Genomic DNA, 19,518 nt, shown 5'->3' with positions numbered 1-19,518 from the left:
AGAATCACTGACACCTAATGAGGAACATTTTGGGCATTAGGAAACTTCTGAGCATTTTGAATTTTGCTTCAGTAAAAACTGATATTTACATTAAAAGGGTCATTCCAACATTCAGTTAATTTCAATCCTTCCCAATTTTGTTGATCTACACATTTGTTGGGACCTGCTGCATCTAACGAGTTTTCCAAATATTTTCAGCTGTTTTTGATTCACCTTTGCAGCAATACTTTGGACTTTTGAACAATGCACCCCTATCTGATCTCTGTTGTTGTAATCAAGTTTGTTACCAGGTTTGAATCATTAAAGGTGTTGAACTTGTTCAACTTTGAGCAGATTGCAGGATTTTGAACTCAGGTAAGGGCTTCACAACCTACAAGTTTTAGTCACTTTGTTGGGTAAGATGTTAAATCAAGAATCTGCTTTAATCAGTATGGTATATGCAATACATCCATGGATTTTTCTTTTCAGGGTTTCTTCTTAAAACCTACTACCAGTACCTTCCCATTCATGTCCCCTCTGTCTGTTAGACAGTCCTTGTTGCACGTACCTAGAGTACCAACAAATTTCCATGTTCACACTTTTCTTTCAGGGTGGTTGACTAGTTTGGACTTCATTGATACTGTTAACATTTCAAGGCCCTCAGAAAATTATTAATTTTTCATGGCTTCAGAGGAAGCTTTAAGAGATGAGGGCTCACTAAAGATTCTTCGAGAGCCAAAATGAGGACAGTTTTGTTTTTTCTGAACGAACACTCCACTAAATTGAATATTGTATACAGTAAGCATTTCCTTGGTTGGAAACCAAACAACATCATATCAGGATTTTTAAAGCATTAGCACTTTCCCTGTTTTTCATTCTATAATTTTTGTCGAGGGGAAGGGGTGCAGGGGAAAGATTAAAGAAGAAGGAGCCTTTTAGAAACTCAAGGCTCTAGGCAAACAGCATAGCCTATTAATAAGAGTGTTTATAGTATTTGTAAATCAGTCATTACATCAAACTGTCTCCCTGTTTTTTCTCTTTATTTGTTTTTTTTTTCTGAGGTTTTCAGTTTTTATTTGTTACTCATTAGTGAAGCATAAGTGTACAAGCACAACTACAGCCATCACATACTGCAATTCCAATAGAAGCTTATTTAGGTTCAAAGAATGATAATAATGAGAACTCATTAATTTTCTAATCTTTTTGTCTTTGTGTTGTATTTTTCTCAATTTTTTTTCTTAGTTTTCAATGTGAATTTCCTGATTTTTTTAAAATTTTCATTTGTTTTTACTGGTCTTTCAACCTGCAACTTCAGTTTAATAAAAAATGGTGTCTATTGAAGGAGACAATTTTTTCTTCCAATTATAAAGAGATTTTCTTTAAGTATGTAATTCTGCCAGATTTCAACAATACTGAATTATATACAGAAAGAAAGGAAAAGTTGTTCATCAAAAGCAAAAATTGAAACGGTGCCCACTACAATTTGAAAACAAGGAGTTTCCTTAAGCCCAACAAGAACTTGCTAAACTGTCCAGACAAGACCTAACCAAACCTTGACCTCAACCAAAATTGAAAGGTTCTCCACACTAGGGTAACGCAATTTTTTTTTTTTTTCAACAAAAATTTAACATTCAAGACCTGCAATTCTCTTCATTCATGTAACATCAAATGCAACAAGAAATAGCTTTGACTAACATGTTATCCAGATATCTTAAATTACTGTCAATATGCAACATTCTTATCTCTTGCAAAAAAGAGGCATCTTTATGATAAAGAATACTACATCATTCCTGTATTTTCTAGAGAGACATGTCCTTCTTGTACAGATAATAGTACTAGTTAGTCTTTCCAATCTCAATGTAGTCAAAAATGTGGGGAAAGTGATTTGTTTCCTTCAGTAAATCACAACTGAATTGTCCGATACTATTGTATCAATTATTTAGCAGAACTAATAATTATTTAAATTGGAGTTAGAAAAGTCTTTTGTTATGATCATTGCCATAAGCAACATATAAAAGCTATAAATAAGATAAAAATTGTTCATTTGCTCCAACTTTTTGAGTTCATTATTCTTCTCAAATGCTACTATTGGCCGTTACTTGAACTGCTGGCATCCTCAGGTTTCATAGTACTTCAAATGAAGGCACAATGCACCTTTCTTTGCAGCTTGTCTTGTGCTTTCTTTGACCAGTAAAGGATATAGCACTGATAAATTCTTCATGGTTGCCAGACAACAGTCACTGTGGACAATTTCAAGATGCACTGTATACAGCCAACATTAGCCCAGGCTTCCCTCAAATTCTGCCATTATGTCACTCTGTTGATTCATGTCAATTGTTCCAGCCAGCTGTTCATATCAAACAAAAAGCATGCATGAGATTTGTGTTTAGGGGCAATGCCTTTTCTCCAAACAACAACAACAACAACAAAAAGAAAAATTAAGTGGCAGTGAGACCAAGGGAAGTTTATATAACCAGTCTGAAATTTGCAGCATTTAAACCTAACTGAGAAGAAAATACTTTAAAAATTGTTTATTCATGAAAAGTAATTCTTAACAGTGGGTGTAATCATTTAAGAGCAGTGGAATGGAGAAGGCAAAAATGGACACTTATAACACTTTGAATCGGAAGGACGAGCTGGGTTAATGCATCTTATCAAGAGCTATCTATGACAAAGACACGACTTTTGGGATGATACTTACAGCTTCCCTTCTTCGTCGTTCAGCCTCTCTCATGCGTTCTATCTTCATCTTTTGGGCATTTTTAGCTTGTTCTTGTTCCTTATTTAGCCTTGCTTTTTCTAAAGCTTCATCTTCTTCCTTTTCCCTGAAAATAAAACAAAGTGTACAATAACATTTGGACTAAGAGCACAAAGGAAGTTAAAGAAGGTCAAAAAAGTTTCCATAGCAGGATCTTTAACTGACCCAAAAAAAAAAACAGGAAAGCTACCTTTTTCTTTCCTCAGCTTGCCGTAGTTTTTCAAGCTCCACTCTTTCTCTCTGTTGACGTCTCTGTTCCTCTTCAGCTCTAAAGTTTTTCTCCTATTGAATGGTTAGACAACAACTTGTAAAAATACAGTTTGAATCATAGCTTCACCACAGGTCATACTAGCAAAATATTCTCGAGCATTTAATCAACACTACCAAGAGAAACCTTCAAAGAACATAAAATGAAATTGTTTAAGAATAAAATCATTCTTGTTTAAACAGTTTAATTGTCTCGCATACCCGTTCTTCCTTGTCTCTAGCTTGTTGTTTAAATTTTTCAAAGCTGCTTGCAGATGACAGTGTTCGAGATCCTCCTGAAGTTGTGTTGCTCAAGGTGGACCAAGAAGTTACCTGGCGTATGGGTTTGGGCGCTGAATCCTGCAGGACAAGGGAATTTATTATGTAAAGTAGCAACACTAAATTTTTATTACCTGAAATTCAGTAATTTCTATGTTCTTATGACTCTTAGTTTGGTAAGAAAAATTTCTGCAGAAAAAATCATCAACAAGTCTATGTGAAGTACTGGTATCTCTCACAGCTACCATGCAGAAAAATGAAAGGCATCTCATAGACCTGTGGAGTTCATTGTAAGGAAAACAAGGTTGAAGGGCAGAGGCAAAGTTATGAAGTGAGGACAAACCAACCTTCTTCGTTGATTGATTTTCATTCTTTTGCCCTGAAAATGAGAACAAATTATATCAATTACAGTACTTGGCATTTCAATGTTTAACAAACAATTGGAATTCATTAGAAAGAACTGTCATTTCCAAACTTACCTATGGATGCAAGTGAACCTGGTAACTCTCCAACAGTAAATGTTAGTCCGCTACTCCCTATAAATGAAAGAAAAACCGTAAGACAGGAATCTAACCATGGTTAAATGAAATGACCTGTTCAGTACTTCAGGTAAACAAGGGAACATTAATAGCCTGGAGTTATGACCTGAACATTCAAAATTTAGACAGCTGCTTTGGGTCATCCTGAAGTGTTACCCAACAAGAGTGACTTCAGGATGACTTCTGTTGGTTACAGTCAAATCAATAGGATGAGGTCCTTTACCTGTATAACATGACCCCAAGAACTGAGGGAATTTGGGACCAAAGAGGGTAGTTTATATGCTGCCATAACTAATTTCTATAATTCTGAAACTCATTTAAGGAGGAGTTTGGATATCTTGCCAAAAGTAAAGGTTAAATTGAGGACAGCACCTGGTCGTGAAGTTGACGGCAAACTTTTTTCTGCCACAGGGGTAGGTGGTTTTTCTTTGAGGACTGCTGTGGGTGTGGTGTTGGTAGGTGCCAATGGTGTTGATGGCTTTGTCATAGCCGTAGTTCTCGCAAATGAAGAGACAACTTGTTTTGGAGCTGTGGTACTTGTTGAGGTAGGCTTCTGTACTGTAGATACAACTGGTTTTGCTGTGGACTTTGGTACAACTGGTGGAATACTGGGAGGGACTGGTCTAACAGGTTTAGGTGGTGCTACAGTTGCCAGCGGGGGGTTGCTTGTTACTGTTGTAGGCAGGGGAGTTGTGGACACAGCAGTAATAATAGCAGGTTTATCTTGAGGCTTAGGTGCTGGAGTAGACTTGGAGACTGGTGCAACTAAAGCAATGGTAAGAAATACACTTAAGCCTTCCAAGCTTAATATCTCTATCCCTTTATCAACCCAGAAGGGATTAAGGTTTTATTTCTCCTTAAAGAGGAACTTAGGGTGCTAAGCAATAGTCAGAAATGGCTTGAAAGACTGCAGGATCAGTCAAGTCTCCATTCTAACAAGCCAGTTCTGTTTAAAGGTTAGCATCCTTAGTAAAGGAATTTCGAGTGTCAAGCAGACAGATGACGATTCAAAAAAAGGAGGCAATTCTGATGGTCAATTCTGTGATCAAAACCATAGACAAAAAAAATTGTGCATTGATCAATCCTTAAGTTCCAGGCTGTCTAGGGTACCTGAGCCAACCAGTTTTTACTCTTGTGAAAGAGGAAAGAAAGATGGTCACTACAAGCCTTTTTTCTTGTGAGGTTGTGTGGTGTTTCTAAATTGTCACCAGGAAACAACAAATCAAAGTAACTACGTAGAAGCCATAGTTGCAGCTTATTTTCATTCCAGAATGAGATTCAATACAATCCTTTAAGGGCAGATTTTGTCCCTTCGAAAAATAATAATAAATGGATGTTCAAATAAATTTGGTTAAGAAATTTCTCTTTGAGTTAAGCACTAATCAAAACAGCACATAAATGAGCAAAAAAGTCTATTGCATCAATTTACTCAAACCATCATTAATTTCTAAAGCAATGATTTGAAAATGGTAACTTGATGTCACAAAGGTATCCTGGTTTTTTTCAATATTTTTTTTCTTAAGATGAAAAAAGGAAGCTTTTAGGTTATTTTGTCAACAGTGTTGCTAACAACTGAGCAATTGGTTTAAAATGAAAGCTTTTCACCTGCAATCTATATTTCTGGCACCAAAAGCACCAAGGTTTCAAAAATAAAAGTGAAATTTGGTCCAATTCTTCAACCTTTTCAGTTTGTAGAGAGGAAAGGGAAAACTAATGAGAAAGAGTGTCATGATTTGTCCTCATTTTCACATGCAGAGAAGTTATCATAGGTGACATATCAATGTATTCAGAAATGGAAATGTAAAAATGATGATGTGATTTGAATTCAAATTTGAAAAAGACCAAAAAATGGATTGAAAAAAATTACATTTGTCTTGCTTGATGAAAGAAGCAATTCAGTATGCCCACATAAAAGAAGCCGATCGAGTTTAAAATTTAAAACAGATGTTTGAGTACTGAACAATGTTGATTTTTGTTAGGAGCCCTAAGCAAAAAAAAGCTGCTTCAATTTAACTATTGTGTTAATTTATCCCTGAATATACAAAAATTAAGATATGGCTTTGTTTCAATTTCATATTTGCTTATTTACCCAAAAACAATGTTCATAATAACCATCTGAGCAAATTTCTTGCCTCTTCAAAACCTTTGTGTATTGCTTCTTTAAACATAATGTATCAAGTATGTGGTTCACTTTTTCAACAAGCCAGTGCAGCAGTTTCTAAGGAAAACAACCAATTGCTGTGTAAAGAAATGGACCACTCTAAAGTTCTTTCAGTGGCCTTGAACCCAAGTTTTTCATGTTTACTGAAGCTAGACAGCTGAGAAAGCAAGGATTGGCAGGGAAAAACTGTCTGTGGTATACACAACTGGGAAATTGTAATTCACCACGCATCAAAAGAACAATTAAAAAATGATTTCAATCTTCTGAGTAACAGGCTTCAGTTGAATTGAAGGAACTCAACATAATTTGAACTGAAACTAGCTAAACTACTCAGTCCCTCTTGTTGGTAAAAAATTGCTGTGAATATAGTCAAGTACAAAATACTCTCTTTAATTTCAATTTTACAAGGTAAAATTGGACTTGATGTTCAGGCTCTTTATACAAACAAATAAACACACAGAAATTCTCTAACATGCAACAAAGAAAAGGAGAAAATGATATGGGGAATAAAGGAAAGAACTGACAGCCTGGCAGAATGAAAGCCTGATTTAGTTTCTAAGACAAGACCAGATTGTCTATGGTTATCTTTTTCCTATTTGACAATAGCAAAGAGCTGGCAAGGAAACACATTTGGTTCTGGCAATTCTTGTGTTTTGTGTTTGTATGTGGGTATTTTATTAGCACAACCTAATTGATGACAAAGCTTCAAATTGACTGGATTGCACACAATTCAGTTTTCCTGTAATTACCATTTATGCATAAATGGCAATACATTGGAAACATTATCATCATCTTTCTGCTTGATGGTGAGAATAAAGGGTTGAAACTCATTGGAGTGTAAATATTCAAAATCGCAATCTTTATCCACTTGGAAAGTCCCAATTCAAGCCTGATTCCCCAAAGGTGTAAAAAACTAACTTGTAATTGCTCTCAGAGGTAAGTAGTTGCTCAAGACTTGGGTGAGAGTAAAGGAGGGAACAAACATGATTATGATGAATGTCAAAAATAATGTGAACTTTGACAGACAGGGATAAATGAATACAAAAGTTTTCAATATTTTGATTTTTTTTAATAATTTATCAATAAATCACAGTTCCATTTCAAATCAACCATTTCTTTTGAATGGAAGCAGGAAGACTATACAAATTTGTCTTGGCTATTATGTTATTTCCAGGGGGGTTTAAACAAACAATGCATACTCTAGTTTTGAAAAGAAACCGTTCTACAGGGATAGTTTTACACCTCAAAAGAAATGGTGGATCGAAGAGTTAAAATTGTAAAAGAGGGGATGTAGACATACCAGGCTGAGTCACATGACTTGTTACTGGTTTGGACGGCGTTGGTGTCGCCTTGGATGTATGACCAGTAGACTTGTTCTGGCAATGTCAGGAGGGAGAGAACGAGATCTGCCCCATTAGTATCAACAGGCAAGTCAAAGAAGACTAAAATCATGGCAGTATGTTTTAAGAATGAGGATATGAATGTGATTGTAAGCAGAGATGTGATGGTGTTTTAGCTTTGTGCAGTTATTAATCATTCCAGGCTCTTTGTCTTAACTGCTCAGACTTGATCTGACAATTATTTTGGTAGTGCATGCCTATTTCAGAACAGAAATCTGCTAACTGATTACAAAGCTCAAAAAAGAAAAAAAATAATAGGATGAGATCATAATTTCTCAATTTGTGTGCATGTCAAGGTCAATTGCAGAGTAGTAATGGTTGAGGAAGGGAAAGGTTTTTGTGAAATGGAGTGAATGAAATCATAAGTACCTTTCCAGTACTGTGAGAAGTCTTGTGGCCTTTACCACCAGACTCTGTGAACAAGAAACCAAATTAGATTCACCTGAGCATGGGATAGTGGTAACCTAAACTTGTCAAAGAGCAAAAGCAAACTTTACAAACAACAAACAATCCAAAAATTGTAAAATACAAATTTATTTTGTTGTATTGAGATGTTGGCAGAATGTGGAGAACAGTTACAAATGCACCGCTTTGCAGTCATTCAAACAAATCCCTAATTCTTTCTGCGGTACACAAGTCCTGACAGTCAGCTCTGAGTGCTGAAACGATGATGGGGATTGTCCATATCTTTGCTGATAATTATATTATGTTAAACTTGTGTCAGCAATTTTTTACAAATATACACAACAGTTGTGTTACTGGATGAAGGTGAATCTATCTACTGAGAACACAGAAACATTATATGAACTACAAATCAAGCAGCTCATAACCCAATTTAAAGCACCTGTGGATTATAATTTACACTATTTACACTAAAAAATAACATGGCCTGTGAATATACCATAACTTAGTATCCAGGCCATGATTAAAAGCAATCATATTTTTCCTTAACTTTACGATGCAACTACTTTTTGGTGTCATTTTTGGCGCAGTTTCTGCAAGTCTTTCTATTCTTCACTACCTGATTCTGAGTCAGAGCTGCTGGCTGAACTAGAAGACCCAGAGCTTGAACTTGAATCAGAACTACTGCTTGTTCCACTTCCACTACTACTGCTGCTTTCACTCAACCTTTTTGGCCGAGGTTCACTACCCACAACATCTACTACTGAGTTATCTGCCCGTTGTGATTCTGTCAAGATAATCAGAGGAGAATGTTATTCCTAGATCTGCACTGAAAGTGAAGTTACATCTAAACTCAAATTTTTAATTTGAAATTTTAATGCCTGAATTTTAAAATCACTCTAAAACTCTTCCCAATATGTCACTACATTCTAAGACTTCCTTTATGCACTTATTTGATGGCAAAGCTATTTTGAGGATCAGTTTTCATGATATGGTTGCTGTTTCACTGATTGAAGGATTTTGATTCAAACATGAATTCATTGTGGGGAAACAAGAATGATAGGGATACAATTCTGTTGTTTCATTTAGGAAAAAAAACCACTAGTAACAATTCTGTGCTTATTATTAAACTAGACAGTAATAGCGGACAAAACCCACCTTTCTTTGTCTGTTTCTTTTGCCCTGCACCTCCTAGCTTGCCACTTACGTCCTTGGTGAGGAAAAGGAGTCACGCTATCAGCCGAACCCCTTTTTTGCAGCTAGCACATGTAGCTTAAAACTATTTAAAGCTTATGTAAAATAATCATCTACATCTTATGATAAGATAAAAGCAATGGATCCTTCTAACAGTATCACATGTACTAGCTCATATATTGGATCTGTTACTACATACCTGAAGTCGTCTTTCAAGCTCTTCTTTCTTTTTTGCTTGCTCCATTTCTCTCTCTTCAGCATTTTTAGCTTTCTTTGTTGGAGGCTTCACTTTTTTTCTTAGGCACTGCTGTACATATTTTTCTAATTCTCTCAATGTCGAAGGTTTTAGAGTTTCAAAGTCTATTTCAATTTCATCTGGGTTTGAATCCCTTAAACCAGGTTCCCTGGACTGGATGATGTTCACAACTCTTCCCAACTTATCTCCTAATGGGAACAATAAGAAAAAGACTCATGGTTATTACCTTGTCGCTAAGTAAAAGAAGTTACAACTGGTGCATGTTTAAAGAATATGAAAGACACAGGCATACTCAGAAAAAAAGAACTCCAAGTGCTATCATTAGGAGTCAATCCTATGACCTTTTGGTTAGTTCTAGCAATTGGTATAACACTAAGTTATAGCAGACTAGTGGCAGGCTAGGCCATTTAACCAGGTCCATGGTAACAAACTTCTAGCAAACTTCTAGGATAGGAATGCCAAATAACAAAGTCTTTCACTTAAATCATCAGGATTAAGATTCACTGTCTTCAATAACATCCTCAGAACTTGGGGTGATGTTAGATAGATAGCCTCATTAATTACCATAACTTGTCAAAGGCGCAGTGAATATTGTTGAATAATCCCAAGATGAAGTGGAAGAGATTATTTAACAATGTTCACTGAACCTGAGGAAAATAATTGAATTAGGATAATTGCTCAGGTGCTTTTGAATTCTGTTGTAAATGCTGTAAATAACAAAAGCATTGGGGCAGCCATTAAGAAATTTAGTGCCCTTGCTATAATCATCTCATGTAAGGTGATTATAGTGAGAAATAATGCAATCCTTAGCCAATCAGAGCATGCATATCTCTATAATCAACTGAGCAACAATACTAAAAGAGTTAAGTCACAAAAAGGTTTCACAGACTCAAATTAGTTTGTTGCTGCCGCCCATTTCTTAAGAGAAACAAGTGCTGTTGAGCAAGGAGAAATCTGTTGCAGAAACTTTTAAACAAGTGTACTAGCCATAAAATTAAGCTGTGTAGGCATTTCTTTGGTTAAAAAAAGTTTCAAATATATTTATTTTTACCAACCTGGAAGCTTGTTGATATCTAAGCTAAGCTGTCGTTTTTCATCATAGGTCATGGGTCTGGCAGTGTCTTCTTCATCATCTGTATCTATCTCCAAAGTTTTCTTTTTAGCAGCAATCCTTTTTTTAAAACCAAAAAGATTTATCTCAGCATTAAAAAAAAAAAAAAAAAAAAAAAAAAAAAAAGGATCTGTGTTGGGTGACTTACTCAATCAGGACTGCAACATCACAGACCAACTTCTGACTTACTTGCTGTTTGCAGATCTCTTAGAAGCTGACTGCTTCTTAGCTGGCTTTTCTGGTTTTGGTTGGGCTGGTGTAACATTAGCAGCCTTGGCTGTTTTCTGCTTGGGTTTTGGTTGAGGCGCAGCCGGCGGTTTGGCTTCCTTTTTACTAGGTTTTTTCTCTGGCTTCTTCTTTGTCTTGTTTGTCATGAGAACAGACTCTCCAGTAAGTTTACTTAGTTGCTCATGCACTGATATAAGCTGTTGGTAAAAAGCACAAATGTTTTTTTAACATCATTATGGTTTTTTTGGTTCTGGGTCCAGAGGGGTGGATAATGCTATCCAACCAATTTATCACTGTCTAGCAGATAAGTGTTTGAGAAACCTGCTGCCCTATCAACTGCATTGGAATTTATCCAATGGAAAGCATTGTACATCCTTAGAACAGTGATGGACAGGTGATTATGTTTTTGCCATTTTTTAAGCCACAATAATGTCATGATGACTTCTTAAAGGTTAATTGTTCCAGGAAATGAAAGAAAAATATATGAAATAAAAATATGAACATACCTGCTGTTGAAGCTGTGAGAGCTGCTCAGCTCTGTCTGCTTCATTGTCTTCAGAGGGTGGTGATGATGATGGCGGTGTTGCTGCAGACTCTGGTTCAGGATCTGTAGGCTCTGTAACAGGTGGAGGGGGAAGCTCTGGTTCCTCAGGCATTTTGGCAAACTTCATTTCAAAAACATCCTGTAAAGAAAGGAGTGACAATGTTTAAGTACTAATTTTGAAGGAATAAGTTGCCACCATTTAATGCATGCATAATTGCAAATTTTTGGGGGAGGGATGGGGTTATAACCTTTCTGAGGAAACCTCTAGCTGTAAAACTACTGAAAAAGATGAGAAACAGCCACGAAGAGTGGTACAGTAGAACGAGGCACAACTGAACTTTGCTGGCCATGGTTTGACGTTAAAATGGTGTTGTTGCTGGAAACTGGCTTGACTTCTATCAGCAAGACTTCCCATTTGACAATTGGTGACAGGCAGCTCTTGCAATTTGGCTATCATTGGAAACAAGGAAGGTTGCCCCTGTGACAACACCATTACTTTTCAGTCAAACCCCTATCACCAAACTTTTTCTGTGCCTCGCTAAACTGATAATCCAAGCATCAAACCTGTAATTGTCTTGCCATTTTAACAACATCATGGTCAGGTGGATTGTATCTATAGCAGTTACTAAACATGAGTCGCACATCAGCTGCAAATTCAGAGGACGAATTATACTCTCTTCCTTCCATTTTCACCTGTGAAAGAAATTAGCAAAGTTGTTGAATTTAAACTTTAAAGAACTGAGAGGCAATGGAAGAAAAGGAGTAAGAAATATATTGCATCCTTATCAAAAAAGATTGATTACTAACCTTGATTGTACCCATATCCATAGGTTGCTTGATTATGTCATGATAATCATGCAATCCAAGACTACTTGCATCAACAGGCTTGAAAAATGGCCATGCATATGCCTAAAAATAATGGGGGCAAAGTTTCATTTAACCCTTCTTTTTCCATGAGTAATCAGTAATTCAATTATCCTTCACATTTCACCCAAAAAAAATCACCAACTTCAAGTTATGTTGAGCATGACTTGCCAACTAACAAACAGTGTACAACAAATGGTCTTCAGATCCAGGAATTATTTCTTAACTCACAGAAGTGATTAAAATGTAACTTTTCCCAACATTGTATCCATACATTGTACAGCAAACAGGTGATAAGAATACTCAAACTTCTCTGGCAGAAGGTTGTTATTTTGATCTAACATCAAATTATCATAACTACAAGGAAATGCACAACAGCTAGAAGGGAGAATTAGCAATTAGATCTTAAAAGTTACAGAGTTAAGGGTCAAATCATTTGCACTAAGAGCTATCTTTAAGCATTGTACATCTCCAATAACAGAATAATCAAGGTAAACATTGATTAGAATTTGTTTTGGAAAATGTATTGTAGAATTGTGGACATAAAGAGAGACACTTCTATAAACCTCGAAAGTAAAGGAAAAATGGGACTATCAGTCTGAGAATATAAATACCATTTCAGATGTTATTATTTCAAAATGATTGTTGTTGGTTATATATTCATCACTGATGACAGGGTTGTCAAAAAGATTTTGATAAACCGCTTTGTGATACTAAGAAGGGGGCATAATGTCAGCTACAAGGATTTAGAATTTCCAGTGCATTTTTCAGAGTAGATAGTAAAATGCGATGTTTGCTGGTTTATTTTGACAACCCTGATTGTGACATTCCTTTTAATCACTTACTGCGTGTTTTTTAGAGAACAATTCCTTGATAATATTGCTGCAGTATTTGAGTTGTTCTGATAATGGTTTCTTTTTACCTCGTGACTGGGGAAAAAAAAGATGAAAATTCAAAAGAGGAATAAAACTTCCTTTAAAAACCGATCAAGCAAAAAGAATGGAAACAAACTGATATCACAACTTCAACTATTCTATTGAAATAAAGTACAAATATTCAAGTTGTCAGGCAACATGTGTCAGTAGTGATACTCACCACCTGTGGCTCTTCAGGTAAATCTCGATTTGGTTTTTTCACTGTTCTGGTGGATTCTCTCCTGGTTGGTATTTTAGCAGCTTTAGCTTTCACAGGAGGCAAGGAATCTCCCATTCCACTGATCGGTGTGGTAGGAGTCGTTGTATCAGCTTTTCTTTTAACTCCTTTTTTGACCTTAAGACAAAATGTTTGTGAAGTCCTTAACCCTTGAACTCCCATAAGTGACCAAGAAAGAATTTCTCCTTACAATATCAAAACAATATCAAAACAATATCAAGCAGACAAGTGATGAGAATAAAGAAAAATATCAGTTTGGGGATTATAAGATGATCCAATACTAAATCCTCCAAACTATCATCACAAGAACTGTATAGGAGATAGTAAGGAAAATTACTAATGAGATCTTGGGAGTTAAAGGGTTAAGATTTGTTAACTTAAAATTTGAAAGTTGATGAATTGTTGGAAATTTACATTCAAGAAACCTTGAAACAGACTTATAGCAAATATCTATAAATATCGACTTCTACTAAGGTTGCTGTAATGTCAGTCACTACAAACAACAACAATCCTTCTTGGGACTACTCTGAACTGGACAATTCAACTACTTGATCAAAAGTTACAACTGGTTCGAAACACTTATTGTAGCAAAGAACCATTTTATGTAGGTTTTGAAGTAATTTGTCTACCATAGCTCTCCTTTTTTATAAGAAAGTACTGGAAAGTAACAAATGAGGTAAACAAACCTTGGCAGGCTGAACAGTTGTTGGGAGAGCAGGAGCAGCAGAAATGGCAGGGGAGGGCAAGACAGTTGTAGCATCAACTAGAGTTGGAAGAGCAGTTGTGGCTGTTACAGCTACAGGTGGGGTGGGATACGGCAAGCTTGTCATTGGAGTGCTATCTGGAGCTACTGAAATCACAACAATAGAACAAGAGATTAGTGCAAATTAGAACTTCAACTGCTTTCTGCATTATTCAAGATTGACAGAGTGTTCAAGTTAGACTTCATTTCCAGTCACAGGTTAAGATGTGTGAATCGATTCTACATTCAGAATTTGCACAAAGGTTTGTGTGAGCTTGAGGAGTGCCACACTCATTAGAACTTGTAGTTCCCAGTCCTTCATGTAATCTGATGAAACAACATGGTGTCCAGGATAATATGGCCATCTAGTCCTTCTCATTTTCTTCTACTTGCAAACTAGTTGACAGCCCTAATTAAAAAGGTTAGTTTTGCATTTGAATGAATGCAAAGGTGCTGCATGCAGCACCCAAACAGAGAGCATAAAGAAGCAAAGCCAATCAAATCCTGAATTAATTTCAATAATCAATTACAATCGGTTTTAATTTTAATATCACAAATGGCCAGAAAACAAGAGCAGCTATACCTATACACAGGACACAGTCCAACTAACCCTTTACTCCTAAAATTTGATCATTAATTTCCCTTTCTAGCTGTTTCACACATCCTTTTAAATCAATTCCTGGATAATAACTTCTAACTGATAAGTTTGAGTCTTCTCATTACCTGTTTGCTTGGTAATATATGGGTATTATAGGGAGAAGTTACATGTTAATCACTTCTGAAGTTTAAAGGTTTAAAACAGTTACCTGGACTGTGTTCCATTTTTACTGGTGGAACACCACCTTTTTTGGCTCTCTTTGCAGCTGGTCCACTGGGTAAAGCCTTCTTGTTGGGTCCTAGAAGTACCTCAAATTCCTACAGCAAAATATGTAGATCTTGATAAATATATTACCTTTACTTTCCAGTATAAAACACTTTTGAGGTTTCAGTTGAGTATGTCAAATAAGGCATCTATGTACATGCATTTGAACTTCCAAGTCTCACCTCTGCAGGCATGGTTGCAACTTTCTGGTTAAAAACTTTCTCCATTGTCTGGCACATGAGAACTACATCCTGTTGTAAATAAAGATAGATTATTTTTGTGACTGCTGTTTTTATGACATAGGATTTTCATTTGAGAGTTTGGTAGGACAAGCCATTTCAATGGCATGACTCATTCTATTGAATGGGTGCAAAATTTAATTTAGACTGAGCAAATATTGGTGGGTTAGCAGAATAAGCATTGTCACATAAGAACAACCACAGGTCATCTATTAATCTTCCTGACAACAGTATAATCAATAACACATTAAACTGAAGAATGTACAAATAACTTTCAATGCAGCTGTTGTACAATGGTTCATAAACCACACTGGCCACACCAATCAAACCCCTTGATTTGCAATAACCAATTTTAAATTATGCTTTATAATCCTTGACTTGAACAAATCCCTTAAACCTTTACCCAGGATTAGAAGGGACAAAAAAAAAGGTAATGAACATTAGAATGCAATCATGAATTTTGTTTGATTGTTCATCTTTATCATTTAAACTTAAGAAACAAAAACCACACATATGGCGTCAATAGGAAGTAGTGTATTGCACCCGCATGGTGAATTTTGGCACATTACTTCCTTTTTCCAACTATCAATTATGAGTATGTAAATCAAATTATGAAAAGATACTTTGCTTTAATCTGCTTATGCTTATAACTACTTAACACCAACAAATTAAAGAAAATGTGAAGAAATGTACAATGACTCTCTGGCACTTCCTTTGGTACGACAGTGAGCAAAATTAAGTGGGAACTATGCATCACAAATTGAATTCTTAAGAAAGATGTTTTTCCTCTATCCTCAGACATGGGACAAAGGAACAAGTCTGGGTTCCCATGAGGTATCAAACCTCAGATCAGGTACTTCCATACTCTAATGTTCTACCACTAAGCCATAGAGACTACATAGTGGGCTAGAACTTTACTAGGTTCAAATGTGATAGGCTTCCTGTATTCTGCTCAGAACAAAAATGTCAAGAGCTAGGAATTACTGCATAAAATGGGCAAGAGAGTAAATTTGAAGCTTGGTAATGAAATCAAATCTTGTCCAAGAATCTTTCAACTTGCTTCCAGAACATTTTTGTTATGACCTAACAATCAAAAATTTTTTTCATTCCCCTTTCAACTACACTATCCATGTTTGAGGAACAGTCATCCATAGTGAAAACTGTTGCCATTGAAAATTTCCTATCCTTATTGGCCTCATTCACAACATATCTATTGATATATGATTGATTTAGGCACAGCTGGTAAAAAGGTATGTTCAAACAATTCTTAAAGAATTATCAATATCTTTACTAAATGACACCTTTTAACCAAATGTGTTGAAAAGTTCACAGAAACGGAAATAGCTTTATGATACTGGGGTAAAAACGGAAATTTAATTCAAATTCTGTCGTAATTCCATACTATCAAGCAAACCCAATTTCCTCCTAACTTCCAAGGCATTATAATTGATGCAATCCTGCAATTTTTAATGATTATATTATAATAAACTACAATAGTACTAATCATACCTCTCCTGGTTTGTTGTAAGTGATACAGTTGTTAAACATGAGGCGAAAATCATCGATGCAATCTTGACTGCAGGAATATTCGTGGTTTTCGAGCTTTCTCTTTATCTGACCCATATCCATTGGTTGTTTAATGATTGTGTAATAATCCTACAAGACCACGAGAACTCAAAATCAACAACGACGACTTGCAATGGAGTGAGTGAACACAGTTAGAGTGTTGTACTTTAGGAGTGTACTAACCGGCAAATTTAATTTTACAGCGTCCACTGGTTCGTGAAACGGCCAAGAATATGCATGTCTCCACATCGCTTTCATTATAGTTTTCGACAAATACTGCAATTGGTTGGTCGTTCGATAAACTTTGGGATCTTGCCCGGTAGAAGGTGTCTGAGCCATACCTCTCTACAAAAGACATTTAACAGAATAATAGTTCGAGTAGAATTTATTTCGGTTTCATATGCAACCAACACATCAAATTAGAAATTCAAGCTTTTAGGATGCTGCCCGCCCGAGCGAAGCTCGCGAACAACGAAATTGATTAGAGATATATTTACCGCTGTTTGTTGTTCAAAATCGTCGTACTTGTGAGATAAACGCCTTATTCGCTTCCCGAGTCCGTCAGGACTCGTCTCTGGTCGCAATCCATTCAATGAATCGCCAGAGTTTTGTTCGTTTGTGAGACCAGACTGTAAAGTTGAGCTGGGCCTAGAGGTGATGCAATACAACCTCGTCAAATTTCGCCCTCCAATCTAACTAAATAGTCCCAAAAATAGCATAAAAAAGTGCAAAATAACGTTAGACACGATTTATGCTACTTTAGGGGAGGTAAAAGACAGTTCTTGAGAGAGAAAATAGTCCGCGTCACTTCAACGCCATCTTACAATGTCAACGCCATTTTTGGCGGTGCCACGCACAACTATACACGAACGTAAATCACGATTCACAAGCCACATAACCCAATAATAACCGGACCATACCGTTCGATAAGGTTCGTTAGAGGGTTTTGCAAGGTTTGACTTGTCGGATGGCCTTGCGTTTCCATGCACGGCGAAAGATTCCTCACAGATTCTTTCCTCCTTCAAAGATCCGTCCGGCTCGCCGAAGAGCGATAGCCGCCCTTTTGAATTCTCGAACGACCCCCAGCGAAGGGCTTACAAGCCACGTCACTCTTTCATGTCACGTGCCATTACTCAGCGCGCCAAAAATTGACTGTGTTCTTTTCTCATGGATTGCACGCGAAACGGAAGGCTTATCAACCTTTGGACGAATTTGGTACATTTTTCCACCTTGATTTTACGGTAATAGAAGAAAGAATAATTGCCAAATTTTCTGCCCGATGATAGAATTATTACATTATTTACTCTTGCAATACTTTACATAAGTGTCTAACTTAAATCCATAATATCGAATCATCGATCATGTCGACAGTTCCATTTCATTTGAGTGGGTAAAAAATCCTCGTAATTCAGTGATCTGCACAAATCGTAGTAGTCATTACAATGAAATTGGTAGATTCCTTGAGGTTTAATCGTCGATAATTGCAATCGCAAGGTACGATATCTTGATCGAAGATAATAACAATTACTTTGATGTGCAACTAGTGCACCGTAGACTCCTGATAGGCAGAATACTTGCAGTGGAATCTGTCATAATAAGCAGTAGTTTACTTTCGCAAAGAAGCTTTACCATATGGTAAATAAATGTGAACACAAGAGGAAAATCGATCCATCGCTGCAGCTGCTTGTGTGAAAGTGCTCTTCGGCCAGGCGTGACATTTGTTGACATCCATCTTCTGTAGCGGAATAAATCATCACAACTTAAGATCAGTTCAATTTAAATCCAGATGTCTTCACCAAAGCAAAAGGTATATCAATAAAACGTTCTGTTTGAGACATCTATACTCAACAATTTTCAATCCCGGTCTCAGATACATAGATCAAGTACTCGTCGTAAACCTAGCTAAATTATTCATGCATCGCGAGGCCAGCCTTTGTTTGTGATCATCTCAAGTTTGGCAACGTCTTTCTGTAAGGTTTGTCCAACATGATGCTCGATAAATTCAACGTTTATGATCAAAAGGCAGTTCCCAATATCGCTCTACTGTTAACCACAGTGTACACTTGATATATCTGTCCACGCAATATGTTCTCAGACTATTCCTGTTGGCGCTCGAAGAGATCACTTCGGTTGGGATAAGTCATACATTACGCCAACCTTGCGCGCGCAACTGAATGATAATAGTGCAGTTTGTGACGACACAGCTCGCGGGACTTTCGAAATACTTCGCGACACTGGTTACGTTCTTCATAAGTTTTTGATCTTGGGTAACTGTTTTCGATGAAATAATCAATGCAATCAAACTTCCTCTCCATTGTCAGAAATCTGACCCTACTTTTTCTGATCCTGTTGATCGTCCGGGGAGGAGAACTGATCAGGGCAATCAAGGTCAAAACAAATAAGGTAAAAAAAAATTACATGTAGCATATTTTGGGGTGAATGAAGCTTCAACATACTAACACAGCTAGACTCTGGTAACCTCCTAAGTTTCTTTCAAGTTTTCTGGCAAGCTTCCTATCTCTTTTAGTTAAAATTTATCTCAAGGTAGGTAGTTTTCTGTCACTCATATTGCATAGATCTTAAACCACAAAGGAATCCCTACTTGAAAATGGAAATGGCCTGAAACATGTGTTAGGAACTGGAGGTAGGCGACAGTAGACAATCTGGGACTGGGCTTACTTGGAGTCAGCAAGGGAGAAATATCCAGCTTAGAGTTGGCTTACAGACCTAACCCCTAATATCGGCAACCTATGTTGGGTGTAGCTGTGGGATTGTCATCGTTATAAGATACAAGATTGTTGAAAATTGACTGAGAACAAAGAGAAGTTTTCCTGCATGGTCTTGGAAAGTTAAGTATTTAGGTATTTAGTTAGAGATTAAGTAATTGTTTGTCATTGTAGTTGTCTTAAAAGAATCAGGATTTTTAGCCTTCAGCTGTACCTTTGTCTGAAAACCAAAATTAAAAGGTCCTCTCCTCGAACAACTTCTAAGTCCTT

General features: G+C 36.6%; 1 protein-coding gene across 3 annotated transcripts; it reads right to left on the bottom strand.

Moving 5' to 3' along the window:
* Positions 1 to 947: 947 nt before the first annotated feature.
* LOC131795700 (bromodomain-containing protein 3) lies at positions 948 to 18,662 on the bottom strand. 3 transcript variants are annotated; one of them, XM_059113307.2, is made up of 26 exons: positions 17,443 to 18,662; positions 17,020 to 17,170; positions 16,706 to 16,867; positions 16,466 to 16,612; positions 14,900 to 14,968; positions 14,662 to 14,770; positions 13,800 to 13,960; positions 13,057 to 13,230; positions 12,807 to 12,890; positions 11,905 to 12,006; positions 11,662 to 11,790; positions 11,060 to 11,236; positions 10,515 to 10,750; positions 10,270 to 10,385; positions 9,158 to 9,402; positions 8,923 to 8,974; positions 8,384 to 8,551; positions 7,732 to 7,775; positions 7,263 to 7,338; positions 4,174 to 4,566; positions 3,742 to 3,798; positions 3,610 to 3,641; positions 3,206 to 3,343; positions 2,928 to 3,019; positions 2,681 to 2,804; positions 948 to 2,326 (listed from the first exon to the last, which is right to left on the bottom strand). In XM_059113307.2, exons 1-26 carry the CDS (start codon positions 17,505 to 17,507, stop codon positions 2,258 to 2,260), a joined length of 3,372 nt encoding a protein of 1,123 aa, XP_058969290.2. In that variant the 5' UTR covers positions 17,508 to 18,662; the 3' UTR covers positions 948 to 2,257. The 3 variants fall into 3 exon arrangements, with proteins under 3 accessions (XP_058969290.2, XP_058969289.2, XP_058969291.2); XM_059113306.2 differs by having other exon boundaries at positions 949 to 2,326; positions 13,800 to 13,963; positions 17,443 to 17,522; XM_059113308.2 differs by lacking the exon at positions 17,020 to 17,170 and having other exon boundaries at positions 949 to 2,326; positions 13,800 to 13,963.
* Between the last annotated feature and the right edge of the window lie 856 nt (positions 18,663 to 19,518).

This window comes from Pocillopora verrucosa, chromosome 4 (genome assembly GCF_036669915.1).
Source record: "Pocillopora verrucosa isolate sample1 chromosome 4, ASM3666991v2, whole genome shotgun sequence".
In the NCBI taxonomy this organism is placed as follows: Eukaryota; Metazoa; Cnidaria; class Anthozoa; order Scleractinia; family Pocilloporidae; genus Pocillopora; species Pocillopora verrucosa.
This window is presented reverse-complemented; position numbering and strand designations above follow the sequence as displayed.